Source organism: Rosa chinensis, chromosome 7 (assembly GCF_002994745.2).
Source record: "Rosa chinensis cultivar Old Blush chromosome 7, RchiOBHm-V2, whole genome shotgun sequence".
NCBI classification, from domain to species: Eukaryota; Viridiplantae; Streptophyta; class Magnoliopsida; order Rosales; family Rosaceae; genus Rosa; species Rosa chinensis.
The window spans coordinates 69513601-69536378 of record NC_037094.1 but is presented as its reverse complement, the minus strand read 5'-3'; the positions used below and the strand labels follow the sequence as shown (position 1 = coordinate 69536378).

The following is a 22778-nucleotide window of genomic DNA, read 5'->3' as shown; positions in this document are numbered from 1 at the left end:
ATATATGTGTTTGTTTACGATTTTGAAGGGATGGATGGTAGAACAAGGTAAGAGATCTTGGTGCTGCAGAGAAATATATAGTGCAGATTGATCGAAGTTCTCTCATCAATATGTAATATGATCTTATGTACATGTACAACGTACCTGAGGAAATGAAATCCCTTTCATTGCTATGATCTTCTATTGATTCGGCAACATGTATAGATATATCAGGAATGTTAACATGAACAACTTCTCGTATGTATATACCTATTGCATAAAAAAGAAAAAGAACATAGAAGCACAATGAAAATTGAATACTTAATTTGAAATAAGAATCTTTGATGTATTGTATAATTGAAAGTACCAACATTAGAAATACACTTGGTAATTGTATCAATTTGTGATATCCACTTCTATTTTAAATATTATAAATTGAGATTAAAATATACACAAACTACATTCTTTTAATTTTAAGCTTTATTATTTGGGTGACCAAGTAAACATAATTGTAAGTATGTGACCATAATTTTTTTTTGGACGAGAAAATATCAGCTCATTATATATATTCAGCAAGCAGTACAAAAACAAAACACCCTGTTGTTGAATTCAAACAACTTCATATTAAAATAAAAAGAATTTTAGAAACAATACATGAACTTTTCACGACTAATAATTAAGCTTCCTTAACTTTCAGAAACAGCAAATCAGTATCTGGACTAACAAATTTGACCCAAATATGGTACCTGTTGTTAACAACTCCGTTAGTTGGCATGCCACCTAGAGGTAAAGAAGATGATGGGGAATTGGTCTCCATCGCTTTGCCAGCAATGAAGGAGAGAGCTAAGACACGAAGCCCAGGAACCTGAAGAAGCTCTTAGCTCTTGAAAAATGAGAGAGAGAGAGAGAGAGAGAGACTATGAAGACACTAAACTACCCTTTAAAAAATGAATAATGATATAAGGTTAATAGTCTTATTGACATCATATACCAAAAGTGTGTTAGGCTTGTCAGTCCAGGTACTAATTTTCTATTTCTGGAACTTAAGGAAGCTTAATTATCAGTGACAAAAACTCCATGTACTGTTTGTAAAAATTTCCCTATTATAAAGTGACATATGTTTTGAAAAAAAACAACCATTCATATTTTAGATTGTAAGGAATTGAATAAGTACTTCACTCCAATCATATTCATCTAGTTAAGATTTGTGTGTGGAACCGTATCATAGAAGAAGTTACTTGGGAACTTGAAGAAGAAATGAAGAATGTGTATCCACTTCTATTACAAGGTACGTCAAATTCAGAAGACTAATTCCTTTAAGGGGAAAATTTTGTAATACTCCAAATTTTACTAGGACTTATTAGTCCTATGACCTGAAATCTTGTGGACTATGACTTCTAGATGTGTACATCGAATCTTGAAAATGTGCTCATTTATGAGTTTTCTGACAGCTTTCGATAACTAAGATTAGTGACCTAGAAAATAGCTAAATTGAAAAAATAAAAGTTGTTAGAAGTTTCTTATAGTAGGTATTGCGAATTTTTATGCTATTTCTTTTATGTATTTCATCAATTATTAATATTTATATATTTACTAGGTCCTAAAGAATTTTTACAAAAATTATTATTATATGCATTTAGCGAGGTTATTATTTTAGTACACTGGCTCGAGTTGGGATAGGAGAAATTTGTTATTAATTTATTGAACATTCATTTATCAAGGTTTCATTATATTAACTTTTCGAAACATTAATCTCTTATTGATTCTATGAGTCGGGATATATCGAACAGCTTTGCTAGGGTTTCTCCCTAACTGCCTTGTTTGACTGTGCCATCGAAGGCGAGAAGTGGTGTTCGATACCGAGGCAAGGGTCAGGCCCAATGATGACCTTTGGGAGTTGTTTTCTGGCATAAACTAAGCGTGGGAGACCAGGTTGTTGGTAGAAGCCCATGTGGACTTGGCTTGGTAGTTCAATGAAATAGGTTTCCGGTGGTGATTTGGCACCTATGGCTGCAGATAATGCTTCTGATGGTGGCGGCGCTTTTTCTGGAGGCTTGCTTGGCCCTGGTGTTACAGATCTGGCTGGATTTGACCAGCGGTGCCTGGGTGCCCAGCCTTTGGTTGTCTAGATCAGAAAGCTGGGTGTATGGCTGGGCTTCTTTTGGGGCCAAGGTATACCTCAGTTGGGCTTGACCATTTGGATTTGGAACTCAGGAGGGGTTTTGCATGATATCTTGGTTATCCGTATTATTTTCGGGTGTATCGTATTTATGTGTAGGTAGATTGCTCATCTCTACATTCCATATGAGACCTCACTATAATTTGTTATGAGTACCACAATTGCGTGCCTGGTGAACAGTGTTACTTGTGCTGGGACGAATATAGTTTTGGTTGGTCTACCAATCTCTTGCATGCCCAGATTGCAGATTCTAATAGTTTTGTCTCCAAATCTTAAGGTCGTGGCAATGGTCTCATTGTTGGTAATTATCTTGAGGAGGCTAGGAATTCACCTTCAAATTTTTATTAGTTTCTCTATAAGTGATTCATAGCAGTATTTTATTATACATGAACAATTTGTTGAAATAGATATACACCACCATATGCGTCATTTGCATATTGTTAATTTGGTTATCGACAACTCACTTTGCACGTCATTGTTTGTAAATTGTCAATTGAGATATTAACAAGCAGGAATGCATCTTATATATTTTTGAAACTACAACGTGGATCGGAGTCAAAATCTGTGCTCATCTCCCACAGTGGTTCGAAGGGATCGGAACTACCTAGTTGTTATCGACCTCCGTCGAAGCAGTCGTTATCGGAGCCACCTAGCTGTACATTGACCGGCGAAGCGACCACCGTCGCCTCCTTAACCGACACCGTTTCAGACCTTAAGCTACTTCTCAAGCAACCCTTCTCTCCCGCCATCAACTCTCCCAATTTCCACCTCTTTCTCAAGGTACCACTCGCTCTTTCACTTTCTCAGTTTTCAATTTCAAGTTCTCTGCTCGTTTACCTTGAAATTATACAAAAATCAAAATCAAAAGCTCATATATCTCTCTCTCCCTCCCTCACTCACTCACTCACTCGCAACGTCTCTTATATTCGTTTGTCTGTGATTCCCAAGAAGATCAGCTCGCTTTTCTTTGCGCATTACTCATTTTGGTTCCTGCAATGCTTCTTCAATTCTGATTACAGGTACTGTTTTTGGATTTATGTTCGTTTATGGTGGTGTTTTGGTTCAGAAATTGGAAGCTCTAATTAATATATGGTTATGTAGAATTGAATGGGCATCTCTTTCTAGACTGTATCTGCTTCAGTAACATAGCAATTGATTAGAAAGGTTTAGTTAGCTGCAATCTGTGACTAGTTTTCTACATTTTGAGAAGATAGGTAGAGCAGAGTAGCATGGAGTTTTGACATTTATTGTTCTGTAAATTGTTTAGTTTCAAAAATATATGAGGAAAAATTTAAGTACTGAACTAATTGAAGGACTAGCTAGGATTAGTTTTGAACCTCATATTTATATATTCATTGGGCTAGGGTTTTAGTTCTGAAATAGGGAGGATCTTCATTGTGATTTATGCAATTATGGCGTGTCAGGGTGAGAAGTTGAGGTTGCAGAGTCAAATAGGTACATGATTAGTTAGCTACAGGATTATGGTTTCTTAAGAAGGAGATAGGTTTTGAATAACACACAATCAATCATGATTGCAAGGATTGGTGGATTAATTAGGTTCTTGACCGTTGTATTAATTTGGTGAGGTTCATCATAGTCCTCATTTAATTGTTGTAACTTTGCTGTGGAGGAATTTTGCATAGGTTACATGCACTATTGTTGGTTAGCTATGGTTTTGGTTAATTGCAGTCCAAGTTCTTTTTCTTCCCTGGAAGTGGAACTTTCTACTTGATGTAGTTGTAGTGTTTCAATCTTTGGTTTTGTGGTAGTAGTTGAGTCAAGATTTTTGTGTCAACTTTGTTTTACGTTGTAATAGTAGAGTGAGAGGTTAGTACTACTTGCTCAGGTAATGTGTTGGGTAGTTGAGATTTTCCATGATCGTACTTGCTCATTTCTTATTAGGCTGTGATGGAGGATCTACATGGCAGAGGCCGTTGAAAGTCTATAAGAGACGTGGTAAAGAAGGTTCCAAGGCTCAAGCCTTGATCTGGCACTCAGTAGGCGATGATGTGTCAACCTGAGAACTTGACTGATTTATTTGGAAAGTTTTGGAAAGTTTTATGATTTCTTTTCTTATTAGGATTCGTTTGATTCTTAGGGAATCTTCTTAAGCCTAGGGATGTTAGGATTATTTGGTCCTAGTTGTTCAAGGGTTGTTTTAGCTTCTCTATATATTGAGGCTTTTGTAGTCTTTTATTTTCATATTTAGATTAATAAAATTGAGAGCGTTTGCTATCCTTGGTTGTGTAACTCAACCTCCCTCCTAGGTGTGACTCTAGAACCTACTGGTGTGATTCCAGTAGTTATCTTTCTGTTTTCTTAGTCATCTGCAAATTATCTCTACAGCACCCTTAATTCTACAGTTTACGTATTGGTCCTGCATCATTTTGGTATCAGAGCAAGGCTGATCCAATGGCTACACGATCAGGGAAAAACTTCAGGGGACGTCTGACTGACAACTAGTGAGATGATTTGTTACTAAAGATTGTTGAGCAACTTGAATCGATGGACACTCGGATCAGAAAGTTAGAAGATCGTGGGAAAGCTTCCGCAACTGATAAAGATAAGGCAGATGAAGAAAAAGATACTATAGTTGAGGAAACCAACACTGGTGACAAAGAAGAGCAGCCCAAGGACAAGCATTCTTTTGGGGATTAGGTCAAAGAATACCTTGAATCTAGTGGTGTGCCTGACAAAGTGGATACTGTTGGAGATATTACCAAGAAAGTTAAGGTCAAAGTGCCCAATTTTGAGGGGAAAACTGATCCTATCGTGTTTTCAGATTGGCTTGCTAGAATCGAGGAGTACTTTGATTGGTATGACATGGAGGATGAACGCCGAGTGAGGTTTGCTAAGATGAAACTTGTGCTCTTGGCAAAATTATGGTGGGCTAGTATTGAAGGTGATATTATGAGATTGGGACAACTACCAATCAGCTCTTGGCAAGAGATGAAGGCCAAGTTGCTTGAGAAATTCATGCCACCAAATTATCTTGATGAACTGTGCAATAAGCTCACTGCTCTCAAGCAAGGCAGCATGTCAGTATCTGAGTATATGCAAAAGTTTGATGAGTTAAAGACAAGGAGTCAGATTGTAGAAGACTCTAGACAAACTCTTGCAAGGTTCAAGGCTAGTTTGAGACCTGACATAAAGATGGAGATGATTCGACAACTAGTGTACAGCGTAGAACATGCTTTCCAAGTTGCTTTGGACTTGGAAGAATATTTGGGTTACACCACAGTGAGGAAATCTGGGAGTCAGGGTAATGACATAACTCAAATAAAATATTTCGATGCTGCTGGTAAGACAAGGACAGGAAACCCATCATTCAATCGAGCACCAGATTCTAAACGCTCTTCTTCAAAGGCCATTGAATCAAGGGTTTGTTTCAAGTGTGGGCAACCAGGTCACATGGGATACCAATGTCCAAAGAAGAATTTGCATATTAGAATAGAGCAAGAGGAAGAACCAGAGCATCAAGCAGGAAGCGATGACTTTGACTATGGGAAATACGATGCAGATGATCTCAAGGAAGAAGACCATGACACTTCCCTTTCTTTTGTCGTGAGACGTGTGCTAGCAGCTCCTAAAGGCATAGGGAGTAACAATAAATCTCTTCATATTCTCACAAAGAAGAAATTTCAGGTAGAGAGTGAAGAAGCCGGGGTCATATATGCTGTAGTGGCAAAAGAAACTGCATGAATCACTGTTGTCCCTAATTCTCCAGTTTGCCCAAAAAATCCGGAGTTAATCGAATTATTATCCAGCTTTGCAGATTTGGCTCCAGAGGAGTTGCCTAAAGAGCTTCCCCCTATGCATTCTACTCAGCATGCCATAGATTTCATTCCAGGCTCACAATTGCCTCATCTTCCAGCCTATCGCATGAACCCGAGTGAACATGCCGAACTCAAAAGGCAAGTGGATGACTTGTTATCTAAGGATTCGTGACAGTCTCAGCCACTGCGCTGTTCCAGCTTTGTTAACACCTAAGAAGGATGGTAGTTGGCGCATGTGTATTGATAGTCGTGCTATCAACAAGATTACTGTTAAGTATCGATTCCCTATTCCGCGGCTCGATGACATGTTGGATATGATGGCTGGTTCAAGTCAGTTTTCGAAACTCATTAGGCCTGGAGATGAATGGAAGACCGCGTTCAAGACAAGGGATGGGTTGTATGAGTGGTTAGTGATGCCGTTTGGTCTCTCCAACGCACCTAGTACATTTATGCGGTTTATGAATCTGGTACTACAACCCTTCATTGGTCGGTTCTTGGTTGTTTACTTTGACGATATCTTAATATATAGCAAAACAAGGGAGGAGCACCTTAATCACTTGGGGTATGTTCTAAGGGTTCTTCGTCAGGAGAAGTTGTATCTAAACCTGAAGAAGTGTTCTTTCATGAAGCCAAATGTTGTATTTCTGGGATTTATTATCTCCTCTGCAGGTGTTGAGGTCGACCCAATTAAGGTTAAAGCAATTGTGGAGTGGCCAGTTCCTAAAAATTTGCAAGAGACTCGAAGTTTCCATGGTTTAGCAATGTTCTACCGGCGCTTCATATGAAATTTCAGTATGGTAATGGCACCTATTACTAATTGCATGAAGGCTGGTCAGTTTCAATGGGACAAAGTAGCATCTCTAGCATTTGAGGCTATTAAGAGGAAAATGATTGAAGTTCCAGTCCTATGCCTTCCAGACTTTACAAAAGTATTTGAGGTCACTTGTGATGCGTCTCATGTAGGAATTGGAGGTGTATTAAGCCAAGAAGGGCATCCTGTTGCGTTCTTCAGTGAAAAATTGAATGAAGCTAAAAAGAGATACTCCACCTACGACATAGAATTTTATGCGGTAATCCAAGCACTTCGGTATTGGCGATACTACCTCAAACCAAAAGAGTTTGTTTTATTCTCTGATCATGAGGCACTTAAGTATATCAACTCCCAAAAGAAGTTCAGTCACCGACATGGCAAATGGGTCTCCTTTCTACAAGAGTATTCTTTTGTTATCAGGCATAAATCTGGAGCTGAAAATAAAGCTGCTGATGCACTCAGTCGTGTGACTTACCTTTTATCCTCTACAGCTATTCAGGTCGTGGGGTTTGAATTGTTCAAAAGTAAATACTCAGTGTGCAAGGATTTCAGCAGCATATATGCTGACTTCTTGGCAGGGCAGGGCAGGGCAGGCAGTATACTGATTTTTCTCTACGTGAAGGGTATTTATTCAAAGGTATGAGGTTGTGCGTGCCCAACACATCTGTTCGTGAACAAGTGATCTGGGAACTGCATGGTGGTGGTGCAGCTGGTCATTTTGGTAGAGACAAGTCAATTGCCATTGTAGAAGACCGATGGCCAAGCTTAAAACGGGATGTCGCCAAGGTTATTTCTCAATGCAAGACTTGCCAAGTTTGTAAGGGTAGGAAGAAGAATGTTGGGTTGTATACTCCATTACCAGTACCACATGAACCATGGCAAGACTTGAGTATGGACTTTGTCCTTGGATTACCAAGAACGATCCGAAGCAACGACTCCATTTTTGTCGTCGTTGATCGTTTCTCCAAAATGGCTCACTTTGTTCCATGTTCCAAGACTTCTGATGCGGTACACATTGCTAAGCTTTTCTTTCAGGAGGTTGTACGACTTCATGGGTTGCCTAAAACTATTGTTTCGGACCGCGATGTGAAATTTACTAGCTATTTCTGGCGCACTTTATGGAAATTACTTAATTCAAAGCTGCAGTTTTCCTCAGCTTTCCACCCACAAACTGATGGGCAGACAGAGGCTGTTAACCAAAGTCTGGGCGAATTGCTCCGTTGTTTAGTTTGTGATCATGGACTTAGCTGGGACCAGGTTCTCCCTATGGCTGAATTTGCCTATAACAGTTCTAAAAATCGATCCACTGTTCGTAGCCCCTTTGAGATAGTGACTGGACTACTTCCTAGAAAGCCAATTGATTTGATTCCTTTGCCCCTTGAGGCACGACCTAGTGCTGAAGCTGAGTTTTTTTGTAGTCATATTCCCAACATTCATGATGACGTTAGGCGCAGAATTGCCTTGAGCAATGAAGGCTACAAGGCACACGCCGATTTAAGGAGAAGGCTTGTTGCGTTGAATGGTGATGACATGGTTTTGGTCAGGATCAAGCCTGAAAGATATACTCCTGGCATTTCTAAGAAACTTCATCCTAGAACTGCTGGTCCATACAAAGTTTTGAAGAAGATCAGTGATAATGCCTATGTCCTTGATGTACCTGAAGATATGGGCATCAATAATGTTTTTAATGTTGAGGACCTCACCTTGTACCCTGGTCACACTAACGATACAGATGCCACACCCATTGTTCAGTTTCCACGAGCACCCTGCTCGAAAGAGACCATAGAGGATATTGTTGATCATCAGATTATATCCACCAGGAATGGTGGATATCAAAAGTATCTCGTCAAATGGCAGAATAGTCCACTTTCTGATTGTACTTGGCTTACTGATGCGGAGCTGCAGTGTTTAGACCCTGACCTGTACGATCGATTTCATGCTTTTAACTTGCCGGGGTCGAGTTTTTTCAAGCCAGGGGGAGATGATGGAGGATCTACATGGCAAAGGCCATTGAAAGTCTATAAGAGATGTGGTAAAGAAGGTTCCAAGGCTCAAGCCTTGATCTGGCACTCAGTAGGCGATGATGTGTCAACATGGGAACTTGACTGATTTGGGGTCAGGAAGTATTTGGAAAGTTTTGGAAAGTTTTATGATTTCTTTTCTTATTAGGATTCGTTTGATTCTTAGGAGATATTTTAGGGAATCTTCTTAAGCCTAGGGATGTTAGGATTACTTGGTCCTAGTTGTTCAAGGGTTGTTTTAGCTTCTCTATATATTGAGGCCTTTGTAGTCTTTTATTTTCATATTAAGATTAATAAAATTGAGAGCCTTTGCTATCCTTGGTTGTGTGACTCAACCTCCCTCCTAGGTGTGACACCTAGAACTGGTGTGATTCCAGTAGTTATCTTTCTGTTTTCTTAGTCTTCTGCAGATTATCTCTACAGCACCCTTAATTCTACAGTTTACGTATTGGTCCTGCATCAGGTTGATACCTTTTAGCACCCTGCACTGAGGATACACTGATACATCACAATCTTCTATTGGTTTTATGTTGAAAGTAAAAACTTGTTTTTATAACTGCAGGTTGTGGAAAATGGAAATCCCCTTGAACGAAAGAATTGGTTTCCTGATATTGAGCCTTTGTTTAAGCTTCTTGGTTATGAAAATGTGCCTCCGTATCTAAAGGTAGTTAGCTGTACTGAATTGCTGTCTGGAGTATCTAGTCTAACATTGTGGCTTATTTGGTTATTGTGAGAAGCTTCAGTTGAATTTCACTTCACCGTTATTGATATATTATATTGTAACTGTTGCAGGGTGCCTTGCATAATGCAATAACAACTTTTGTATCTGTCTCTCCTGTTCTAAAAGATACAGTCTGGAGTTATCTTGAGCACTATGATCTCCCTGTGGTTGTTGGATCTCATGAAGAGTGCACAGCCCATGGCTGCACAGGTTGGTTTTTAGACTTTGGTGGTTTCTGTATACTATTATGCTAGTTGATAGGTTTCAAAGTAGAAAAAACAGAATTCTCTTTATAGTTTTTTCGTCGGAACCTGTTTGGTTATTCTATCAAGCCTTTTCTTCTTGCAACATATTGATATCTTAGATTTAAACTGGTCTGAGGTAGTCCAGAGTACTGGTTCACATCTTGTTTTAAAGTCTCCAGTTGCATTTTGTTACTTAGATAAGTTCTTGACATACTTTATTGACACAGTGACACAAGTCAGATTCTCTGTTTTAAGGCTAGGTTTCTGGTGGCTAGTTTGGCAGGAAATTTACTTTTCCTATATCTTCTGTATATGCTGAAACTCATGTATGTTACAGATGTATGATATGCAATATGAGCTCAATGAAATTGAAGCAAGGAGAGAGAAATATCCTTCCTTAACCTGTTAAATGCTTTTATATCTGAAGAAAGAGACTTACGTGATAGAGGTCTAACTGTTGCTAATTTGTTACATGTTTTCTTTGGAATTTTGATCTCTACATTGTCTTAAGTTTTTTGCTTAAATTTTGAATAGCGATGAGGAGTTCTTCTGTTTTGCAGATTCATTGGAATTTTCAGGTTCATTTATGATCATGTTTTTAGGCCATTCCCTCAGCGAGCCTTTGCCGATCCTTAGGAGAAATGGCAATTAGTTGTTGCATGTCTTCAGCACTTTCATATGTGAGTATATCCTATGGTTTTTAAGAAGCTTGTCCTTTATATGTTTTACATTTGTTAATCTCAGCTTTTGTTACCTAAACCAAAATCATCTGATTGGGAGATGAGTCAAGTTACAAAAGTCATGTTGTAGAAATTGGATTTGAATGGAATGTGGATGAATTTTTTTTCTCATATAAATTAATGTGCAGGATGTTGAGTCTGTGTGACATCAGTGAAGAGGATATTGATGGTGTCATTGATCAATCTCAGCTTGCAACAGTAACACAATCTTCACTCCAGATGCAGCTACCAATTCTATAATTGCTAAAAGTACGTGTTTATCATGTGCATCTGTTCATATGTACTACTCATTGAATATCAAATCCAGCTGCCTGTGCTAAAATAGCATTCAGATGTATTCCTTAAAATAGCATCAGATGCATGTTTTGTAAAGAATTTTGTATCAAAACTTTAATGAAATGTATATCTTTCTTTTACACTGTTAGTGTACTAATGTTGACGTGTGAATGTGTTTAAGTAATGGTGAATGTTTATAGAGGTACAGGAAAGAAGAACCCAGCAAATTGGGTGAAATAATATATATTGAAACGTTATAACAACGTTTTTAGCAATATGACATGTTGCTAAAAATTGCCCACTTGCTCCACCAACTGTTTTTTAACCCCATTTACCCAAAACACTCTAAGAGATTATTTCCCCTTTACCCAATTAATTCTTTTTTATTTTTTTTTGAGACTTTTTTGCCCTCTCCTTCTTTTTCACTTAGAGCGAGAAGTCATCCTCCACCTTGCCGGCCTCCTGTGACTAGTGGCAGGGCGCCGGTGACCGGTGACCTGAATCCGGCGACCGGTGACCGGAATCCGGTGAACGGTGACCGGAATCAAGCGACCGGTGATCGGAATCCAGTGACCGTGACCGGCATCTGACGACCGGTGATGGGAATCCGGCGACCAGTCCCTAATAATATCCAGTAACCATATTATTGCCCCCAGTAATCATATTATTGCCCCCCAGTAATCATATTACTGCCTCCCAAAAATCATATTATTGCCTCCAATAATCCTATTATTGTCGTCCAGTGAATTGTATGAACTCCCAAACCAAAATGAATACACTATAGGCACAATTGATCAATTTATAATCAAATTATTGGCTCCCAATAATCATATTAGTGCCTCCCAATAATCATATTATTGCCCCCCAATACAAAGTCCAATGTCTCTACTGCCTCCCAATAGACCACCAAAAATGTACCATTTTGTAGGATTCACAGATAATTTGACTTTAATACACAGAAAACAACAGGTAACTTATCAAAACACCACACTATAGTGATCCCTGTCCATCGTATCAAAGTTTACTGGGGGCCAATAATGTGTCTACTGCTGAAAAAAATTTTAAAAAAAAAAAAAAAAAAACTCAAGATGCCGGAAAAAAAAAAAAGTCCGGGCACCCAGAAAATGCTCTGGGCACCCACTTCTTCGTCTCCCCCCATCTTTGACTTCGACGGTTGCGGATCTCCCTTCTCCGACTTCAATGGGTGAGGCCTGAGACCCATTGCAGAGGCAGTGAAGGGAATTTCCATGGACAAATAATCAAGTTATAAGATAGATTGAAGATGGGTGAGGCCCGATACCCATAGCAGAAGCAGTGAACGGAATTGCGAAGAGCAGCATAAGCAGAGCAATGGTCTACACCAACCTGTTATCGGCCTTGCCGTCGACGCTCTGCATCTAGACTTAGTTAAACTCTGATAGTTCCGACTGGAGCTTCAGGGTGATTCCGGAGTTCGACGCGGCACCGGAGGTGAAAAGAGAGCTTCAGGCAAGATCTGGAGTTCGAGGCCGCCCCGCCGGTGGAGAGAGAGAGCTTCAGGCGTGATCCGGAGTTCGACGCCGCACCGCCGCACCGGAGAGAGAGAGCTTCAGGCATGATCTGGAGTTCGACGCCGCACCGGAGAGAGAAAGCGCTAATCCTAATTTCGACGCCGCACAGGAGGTGCGGATGTGGGGGGAGAGAGAGAGAGAGAGAGAGAGAGAGAGAGAGAGAGAGAGAGAGAGAGAGAGAGAGAGAGAGAGAGAGAGAGAGAGAGAGAGAGAGAGAGAGAGATCGGTGAGGGGGAGGAGAGAGATTAAAATGAGGGTAATTATGTCAGTAGAAGTTAGATTGGGTAAATAGGGTCAAAAAACTCTTAGTGGAGCAAGTGGGCAATTTTTTGGTTAAAATTGGGTAAGTGGTCACGGCCCCTTGTCAAAAACTAAAGACAACATGCCAAAAGTGTTGTTAAAACTTACAACACGCGCTTGAAATGTTGTCGAAAATTTAGGACAACATGCAAAGCTCATTGTTGAATAATTACAACAACTTGCTTCGCCTGTTTTTGACAACGTGCAAAGCGCGATGTTAAGGACTCTTGGACTTTTAATGACTCTGGCATCTATAACATGCGCCGAATGTTGTCGAAAGTAATTGATAACGTGAATTGATGTTTTTAAACATGTTTTTTTTCTTGTAGTGTTGTCTTTGTGTGTTGATAAATAAAGTGTTCTGAAATTTTTTGGCAAAGAAGAAGAATGTAAAACTAAAGGGTTGGAACAACAATTGAAATCACGCAGAGAACTTGAAATAGCTGGACTCTTTTGGAAGATTTTCTAGGTATTTGCTAGGTTTTGTAATCTTTATCCCAGATTTGGTGCATTGGTTTGTTAAGTGATGAGGGCTTTCAATCCTTCTCTTGAACTAGGGGTCATCATGGGCTGGGTAGGGGCTTAAATATGCTACCCCTTACCCGCCCGAAAGACTGGAGCCGCTAGGGTCGGCATTCCGAATAGGGTCAAATAGGGCCGAAATGGACCGAAAAGGGCCTTATTTTGTTTAACAAAAAGAAATATAATTTTTTTTTTCTTAAAATGTCGCTCAATGCTTATATAGGTAATACATGACTCATTGTTTTTTGTTTATCATAATTTATATATATATATATATATATATATTGGAATTAACTTATAACATTTTTTTTTTTGAATGAAAACAATATTTCTCATTAATAGTCTCAAGCTAGAGCAGTACATTACATACCTTTCCACTGCCTTGAAAAACAGAGGGCAAATAAGAAAACGTGGTATATAGAACTAGTACCACTCATTAACGAACACCCATGCTCACTTATTAAAAGCAAGCCTATAATCTATGGAAGTAAAACATAGGAAATAGGCTGAGCTCCAAAAAAACAAAAACCCTATATTTTCTCCTTGCCTTTGACACTAGGGCTAGGAGGTTTGGTGAGGAAAGCGAAGCAAGCTTCCTGTGCATCCACAACTTTTTTTTGTTTGGGGGGTTCTTGTTCTTTGCACCAAGAGGTCTTCCACGCTTCTTTTTTGTTTCAGCAGTACCAGCCACCTCAGACATTGGTATTAGAATACTGCCCGGAGCTTCAATCAAACCCAATGATAGCATTCAATTTGGAGGTAAACTCCGGCCTCTTCAGCTTTTTTGTTGGAGCCGCACCGCTGCCTACAGATGTGAATAACTCCGGGAGAAGTATCTTGAGCTTTTTTGGGGACTGATACTCGGAAGGCTGCCTGCCACTCTTGGAAGGAGCCCCTGCTTCAACTGGGACCAAAGCCAAAGTGGGAGCCTCCTCGTCTTGACTGAGGGATGATCTGGTGTCCGAACTCCGTAATAGGACAGGCTTACGGCCACCCTGCTCTTTCGGGTGAAAGAGAGATCTTGCAACTGGGGGTAGGATCGAAGTCTGGATGCCCTAGAATGTGAATACCCCATTTGCAAACGGACTCTGTGCAAATCTCCTAGAAGGACCCGTGATCTCCAGCCTTCTTTGCGTAGGATTCATATCCATTCTTGGATGAACTTTGTTATCTGTTGCAGGACAGATCCCATTTTCATGGAAAAGCAAATTACAATAGTTGCACTTACCAATAAGGTTCTCAAAGAAGAAAGCAATCTCTTCCTCAACTCCCGGGGCCAACTTCACACGCTTCTTCAGAAAGAAGGGTTTGGATAGGGCATGTGAAACCCTAACCCTAATATTGCCCATAGTGTCAAACAGCTTCTCACCTAATTCGATAAACCTGCCAGCAATGGCAGCCATGTCTTTGATGGTGTCCTTGTTTTCAAAGAGAGGTGGTATATTAGTAATACGCACCCAGAAGAACAAAGCATCCAAGGCTACCAAGTGTGGCGGTGCAATCCCGTCATATTCCTGTATGACAACCGGAGCTTGATTGAAGCGCCAAGCCCTCCACGTAACACTTTGTTACTATCTCGTTTGAGATCGAAAGCAATGACGAACCTGTTTTCCGGCCTCTCTTGGATTTTAAAATCCTTTTCCAGAACCCACACACAACGAAAGAAACGTCGAAGGTCCTGCAGTGGAGCAGGTTTGGTGGTGAGCGGCCAAGCCAGCAGGTATGCTTGCGATCCTCGACGTGCAGCAGAGTTCGCGGATCGGGAGAGATCAACAACTTCGTTCGTGGCAAGGGCAAGGGATGCCGCGAAGGAGGCCGTCACATCCTCCATGGTTGGGGTAGCAGTAGCGCGATTGTGCCTTGCAGTAGTTTTGGTGTGGGTTTTAGGGTTTCTGGCATCCATAGCGGCGCTTTGAGAGACTTCTTAGACTCTTTAACTTATAACATTTATAAATTGATTTAGGTAGTTATATTCAATTAAGTATCTCCCAAAATTAATTGTTGTTTAACAAAGGAAACAAAAATTAAAGAAAATAAAGCTTGGGAAATCAATTACAAAGAAAGAGATAAGTAGTATGTTTTTTTTTTTTTTATCAGATAAACAACTCAAATGCTACAACTAATCTTTCGTGAGTCGAACTCACAACCTCCCACTTTTAAAGGGGAGACTATGCCACTAGATCCCAAATGGTAATGGGCAGATAAGTAGTACGTTATATAGAAAAAAAAAAAGAGAAACATATTTAAAAAATAAAAAATAATTAGGGGTTAATTGGGCGAGCTTAAAGGGCCGGCCCGGCTTGGCCCTAACGGGCTCAAACGGGTCGAGTCGGGTTTCATTTGCATGGCTCATACCTTACCCTATTTTAGAAAGGGTCGGGCCGGCTCGCCCTAAAGCAAGGTCGGGTCGAGCTTCGGCCCTATCGGCCGAGCGGGCTTAGGGCCGAAGTGCCAAATGATGAATCCTATTTTGAACAGTCTATTATTCAAATTCAATGACTGTGAGTCTTTGATTAATGACGGATTTTCTAAAGATAGATTGTGTGCAGCTAAACCCTAAACAATTTGTGGCTGCTAAAATTTTGTTATGCTGCAGTAATGTGATTGTGTTGCGAATTTGACTAGGAATTATTAGTCCAAATGACCTGAAATCTTGTGGTCATTGTTCTAAATGTGAACTTTGAATTTCGAAATCTGTGCTTTTGATAAATAGTTGAATTTTGGTGATTTTTGTAAGTTATGTGCACATTACTAAGTTTTTTTTTTTTTTTTTTCCAGAGCAACTCAAACAAGTTCCCTATAATCTTTGTATTATAGAGAAGTAAAAGTCAAAACTTTAAGCAATTTTTTTTCTCCAACTCTAACAAATTATTTATTTTACAATAATCTCTAAATCTCCATAATTCTTCTTTAAAATTATACAGATTGCTGTAAATTTAGATAATCTTGTTTTCTCTTTCCTCACTATCCCTAAAATGGGGATAGTTTAGTTATAAGGATTTTTTTTTTGGATCAAAATATGCTCATTTTTTCCTAAAATGGAGAAAAATCAAAATATGGGAAAACTGTTAGAATTGCTCTTATAACTTTTGGCGACTGAGATTGGTGACCTAAAAGTCATACACAATAGCTAAAAATGACTTTTGAGCTGTTTGAGTTCTGTGCCCAGGTACCTATACTTCCATTCTAGTAATTTTTTTTTTGGAAAATTTCACAAATAGTACACCAACTAAAGGCCACTAATAATTTCTATACATAAAGTTTCAAACCGAACATTTTGGTGCACGATATCTGAAGCCTGACCCATTATATAGACACAACGTCAATGACGCTGTTAGCCCTTATGCCATTATTCATTCGTCAGAGGGTAATTTTGTACTTACATCGGTTTCCTCTTTGACTCTCTCTTCACTTTGACTCACTCTCTTATTCCACAGACCCACCACTCTCTGCCCCCATGGGCACGAATTGAAGCTCACCAAGTCGGAGATGAGCCACCACCAGAAGGCCGGCGCCATACCTCTCCGCCACCTCCAGAAGTCCCACGACTCTTTCTCTCTCTTAGACCTCGAAATTTCCAGAATGGAAAAGCCCCAAAATGAAGAATCCAAATCGTTGAATCTCCAGAATTGCCGTCACCGGAATCTCCCCGTAATTGGCTCCGCCTCCATTTTCTCCTCCTCCTCTTTTGGTTCTCGTTTGCTTGATCTGAAATAGTTGGTGGCTCTCTCTCTCTCTCTCTCTCTCTCTCTCTCTCTCTCTCTCTGTGCTTAGGGTTTCTACCTCTCCTTTCTCTCTCAGAGCTTAGAACACAGATTGAGGTCAACCTCTTAGCAATGCCTTGTCATATGCATTTCACAGTTTGTTTATTTACTAATGGGTTTTGGTCATTTTCATGGTTTCGTTCTGGGGACAAATCGATTAGGGATTATTGGGTTTGTTGTTATTATTTGAAATTCTTCATGTTTTGGGTTCGTTGATATACGTGCTTCTCATTGTACCCTTTTGTTCTTGGAAGAAAGGAAATGAATGAATGCTTCAAAAACCAATCTTTCTTATTTGGGATGAATATATGAAGGGACAGAAGAAGCTCCCACTTTACTGAAGTTGATTTTTTTTTTCTCCTTTGATTTTATGTGAAAAGGGAAAACTTTGCAAAGTGGGTCTTGCTTCCTGTTCTGGCAAATTCATGTTCACGGCATCAATATTGGAGAATCCTGAAGATGTTTTAGAAATGGGTTTTTGATCAAAACGGGGTTTTTACTTTTTAGCCAGAAGATATCAACTTGATGCTGAGAATTTAAGTCAGTTCTTAGGCCATTTTATTTCTTTTAGTCCCCATTTCCATTTGATCTGAGTAGTTGAAATTCAAACATTCAAATTGCAATTATTTTTCTCAGCGATCTATTTTTACTTTTCCAGAGAAAGAGAGACGGGTGCCCAGAGTAATAACCCGAAGAGACCGAATTATCCCTCAATTTAGGCCAGGTGGCACTAAAACTAACGGCGTCATTAACGTTGTGTCTATATAGTGGGTCGGGCTTCAAATCTCATGTACCAAAATGATCGGTTTGGAACTTTATGTATAGAAATTATTAGTGGCCTTTAGTTGATGTACTGTTTGCAAAATTTCCCCTTTTTAATCCACTGGGTTAACAATTTGGTAGAATAAAATTCGTTTTGAACAACTTTTGAGAGAATATTGCTTTATTGCATTACATAATATTAAGTGGTCATGTAAGTAGGAACTAATTAGAAAACTCTAAATTTTGATGAATTGTTGATACCCGGTTATCACCCGTCGAGTCGTCCTATTATAGCCGTTAGACAAATTATGAAGAGATAAAGATAATTGTTAATTTTTTTAATTATTAATTTTTTTTTTTTTGAGTAATTTTATTATGATAATTTAATTATCTTGATGATGATAGAGTTATCGAGTTATATAAGATATGGTTGAATGCTTTATAGATTAACTCTATTAAACTTGATTACTTCTCCCGAGTTCCAGACACAAGTTAGTACAGGTGACAAAGTTATTTCTTTTCTTTTTAATTTAATTTTTATTTTTCTATTTACCATACTGCCACTCAAGTACTAAAAAATAATTTTAAATTAATGTAAGGGCTAAAATTTATTCTGTACACCTACTTTAAATATAGTATGGATAAAGTCAGCATATGCTTATAAAGATTTAAACTATAACTCACCACTTCTGACTGCTACTGTTGAAGAAAACCTCATCTCTTCATAATGTAATTTATAGTTCTCCATATTCTCCAAAAAAAAATTTTAGTTCTCCATTTTTATGGGCAAAAGGTATTACAATTTAATGAACTATACAGATTTATAAATATTTTTATTGAGTAAATTTTCCATTAACATTCCTTACCTTTACACCTTAACTTATTTGTACCCCTACATTTTTGATTTAATCACATACTCACATGTGTCCTAAACTTATCAATTTTAATCAATCTTATCCAACCTTTAGGTTTTTTCTTTTTCTTTGAAATTATCATCACGTGTTATATGGTTTGTCATCCCACATCAATGAAACATTATCATAGAATAGGAGCCTCTAAAGTTAAGTTATCAATTAACTAATCAATACAAGATTGATTTAAACTATTAAGTACATGGATATATTTGATGAAATTAGAAGTATAGGGGCACAACTGATTTAGGCTGTAAAGGTCAGGGAGGTAAATTGAAATTTACCAATTTAATTTTATTCTTTACCATAATTAATATTTTCTTCACTTGTTGTTCATTTAATATTTTGCAGAATGTATTAAGAACGTTGAATGTATTTAAATTCGTTTAGTATTTTGTAGAATGTATTAAGAATGTTGAATGTATTTGAATTCATTTAGTATTTTGCAGAATGTATTAGAAACATTGAATATAATTTTGTTTGATCAATATTTTCTATTTCACAATTATGATAGTGACTGTTTAGACTAGTATCATTTGGTCTAATAGCACTATTAGCCCCGCTATAAGTGGAGGTCCTAAGTTTAACTCATAGACGAGTAATTGTTATGTATTCCTAACTGTTAATATACTAGATATTAATTACTGAATATTAAGATAAAACAAAATGAAGTGTTTTGTACTCACAATCATAAAGCAATCTCTGCCAACGTGTGAGTCGTGTTCCACTTAAGAATGCAAAATGCATGCGAGCCAATTTCATCATAGGAGTAGATTGAGGAGGTTTGGTGATAGTGAAAGCCAAATTTGGACAACGTTGAAGCAAGTGCCATGCCAAATCTAAAGTAGAGTAAAAGTGGAAGAATTGCATAACAATTAGTTAACAATATATATATCCTATGATATAATCATATATCATCATCATCCGTACTACATGTAACAGAAAACCTTTTGTCAACCGAAATCCAAAACTAACTTTCTTGACATATATACGCTTAATATTAAAATAGAAAAAATTCACAAATGGTCACTCAACTATGACTCATTCGACACTTTGGTCACTGAAGTTTTAAATATATCATTTTGGTCACCCAACTATTACATTGTCAATCACTTAAGTCACTTTGTTAATTTTTTTCATTAAAAAAATTATAAAAAATATTCTTTTGGTGACTTAAGTGATTGACAATGTAATAGTTGAATCACCAAAGTGATATATTTGAAACTTCAGTGACCAAAGTGTCGAATGAGTCATAGTTGAGTGACCATTTGTAGAATTGTCCCTATTAAAATACATTAAATATCAACTTCTTCAAAGAGGGCAATAAAGTCAAACAAAAAAGTAACAAAATAAATCCCATATATCCCAAACTTAAAAAAAAAAAAAAAAAACCCACACACTCTTTTCTAACTCTACACAGTATGCACAAGGGTGGTCCTAGTTGGACCTCCAAATTTGATATTTTGACCTCTCCTGCTTATTAAACCTCCAATTTGTTCAAGTAAATCTAGAATATATGTCTGGCCCAAACTCTAGGTTACTTGCTCTAGTTGTAATAGAGTTAATATTAGAGATATTATCGGAGATATCTTCGTAGATATCCAATCAATGTACGATTATGTTTTCTTGTACAACTCTAATTTTCTGCTTGTAATCTTCTATATAAAGAGACCTTTATTATCAATGAAAGCACGACTCAATTCTCTCCCAATTTCAGTTTTCCTTAAACATGTTATCAGCACGAGCTTTAACTCTGGTTTCAAGAAGCCAAAAACCCAAAAAAAAAAAAAAAAAAAAAAAGTTTTTTCCCATTCGCTGCCGTTCTCCCGTGCGCCTATTCCTGCTGCAAGCCTCTGCCGCTACTAGCCTACGTAGAAGTTCAATTGCTTGCCCTTGCAGCACCCCATCCACCTAGCACCGGCTTTGCCAACTGCCTCAACCAGTTAAGATCCATAGCACATCTCTGCAGCCCATCGTCGCAAGCTAGCACGCACGCCAGCAGCACACTGAGCCTGCCCAGCCCGCAACCTACCAGCAGCAACCCCGCACGCCTCTCGTCTGCCAATTTCAGCAACTAGGATTGATAGCAGTTTGCTATCCTATAACAAGGATTGAAACCATGCTACAATCCTACAAATTGATTCGCCTAGACTAAGACTAAAGTTCGTCTGCAATCCTACAAGTCTGTTTGCCTAGGACTGAAGCTCGTCTGCAATCCTACAACGAGGACTGAATACGCTCTACAATCCTAAGAGGTATGTTTTACTAAAAGTTCCCGTTTTTGAAGTTTTTATTCTTTTTCTCGGGGACTTGCAACCTCCCTTCTTCTGCCCCCTTTCTTCTTCATAGGGGAGACCAAAAGCCGAACTGTGGGGGTTCGTACTCACTCTAAGTCCTCCAAACTTAGAGTTTGTTGAGAAGTTATGATCGACCACAAACACATCATTGTTTCAATCTAATCCAATACCTCTTGGAATCGAATTTCTTGGAAGCGACTACACTCAAAAATTCCTAATTTCTTAGGAGTGATTACGCTCAGAAATTTCTATTGTTTTCGTAGTAGCTTTTTCCTCTCCGAAAGTAACCTTTTTTCCTTGTTCTCTTTTCAGAATGAGTAACTTGAACAAATTTGCTCCATTGAGAGCAACTGGCTCTAGATATCACAAGTGGGTTCGTGATATTCGTCAGCATCTCAAGGCCAATGGAATTATAGATACGATTATTGAGCCTAGCTAGGACGTGCTAACTGTTGAGCAAGCTCAAGTTTTGGAAGCAAATAGAGTAGTCTTGGAGGTAAATAAGGCGAAAACCATCATCCTAATGACTTGTCGTATGGATGATTCGCTCCAGTACAAGTATATGAACGAAGAAGACCCGAGAAGGTTGTGGGTCTCACTCGAAGAAAGATTTGGCAACGTCCATGACTCCCTGCTTTCTGACCTAGAAGTGAGATGACATAGCCTCCGCTTTTGCGATATCAATACAATTCTTAACTACAACTCGGAAGCACTTCGCATTAAATCCTTCATGGAATTATATGGAAAAGATATCACAGATATGATGTTGATTGAGAGAACTTTCTCTACCTTCCCCGTCTCTGCTTTGATGGTTGCTAAGAACTATCGAGTCGATGTTACCGCATGACAGATCACAAGGTTTCATGAGCTCATTAGAGCTATGAATGTTGCTGAAAAGTATGACAACATCCTTGTGAAGAACTATAATTCAAGACCAGTGTAAATAGAGTATATTCCGGAGTCCAATTATAGTCGCACCTCTAAGAGAGGACGCCAAGAGCTAAACACTAAATCTAGGGACAACTCTGGACATTCTAGTCCATATTATCGCTCTATTGAGGAAGGTAACCGCCAAAATAGGCTGACACAGAACCGAAGAGGTCAACATGGAAAGAGAGAGGGAGGCAACACCTTTGGCCATATTGGTGGCGCCACCAACACTAAGAGTCGTCCTTATGACAATTTCAAAGCCCCTCAATCAATGGAGTCTGTTCCCGATGTGGAGTATCCGGTCATTGGACACATATTTATAGAGCTCGTGAAGATATTGTCACTGCCTACAAAGCATATTGTAAAGCAAGAGAAGCTCACTATGTGGAACAAGAAGATCAAGAAGGTGATCTAGAGTAAAGGGTTAAAGACTTCAAATCTGGTTGGGATCAATAGATCACCAATTCTGTTTAAGTCTTTATTTTTCCAAGAGATGTAATTTGCCATATATTTTGTAGTAAATGTCATTGGTTTAGTTTTTCTTCCACGAGGCTCATCTAAAGTGAGTATGATGTCTAGGAAATTTTTGAGATAAGTGGTACTTAAGCGAGTTTTGCTCTACCGACATCTCTCTACTCACCTGGTCATATTTATTTTTGAGTTACCAAAAGAAGTCAAACGACTACCATTGTTTTGCATTAGCTAGAATTTGGATTAGATTCTCTTAATGGTTCAGAAACAATGATGAACTTTGTTGGCTTATGAATAAAATTTTGAGTTCTTTTATTATGACTGCATTTTGATTCTAAGCATATTACTTTGTGACTACGATGGCTGGGCTATCAGTACTAGTTCAAGAACATGGAATAACCCAAGTTCCCCTTGCCAAATGGCACCTTGACTACTTTTACAGAAACTCTCGATGCTTCTAGGGCAAATCGCACCCTATGAATAGCCAACGGATTTCATGAAGAAATGCATGTAGAGAATGGAA

The 22778-nt window shown here is 38.7% G+C and overlaps 1 protein-coding gene across 4 annotated transcripts in view; it reads right to left on the bottom strand.

Annotated features, from left to right (window-relative positions):
• Nucleotides 1-22778, bottom strand: part of LOC112175836 — a 62566-nt gene that overhangs the window by 28995 nt on the left and 10793 nt on the right. For 3 of the 4 annotated variants that reach the window (XM_040511171.1, XM_024313587.2, XM_040511173.1), the window contains 2 exons: nt 19244-19396; nt 145-249 (listed from right to left, as the gene is read on the bottom strand). In XM_040511171.1, coding sequence (XP_040367105.1) covers nt 145-249; nt 19244-19396 — 258 coding nt within the window. The remainder of the gene's footprint in view (nt 1-144; nt 250-19243; nt 19397-22778) is intronic. The other variant, XM_040511172.1, reaches the window with a different exon arrangement.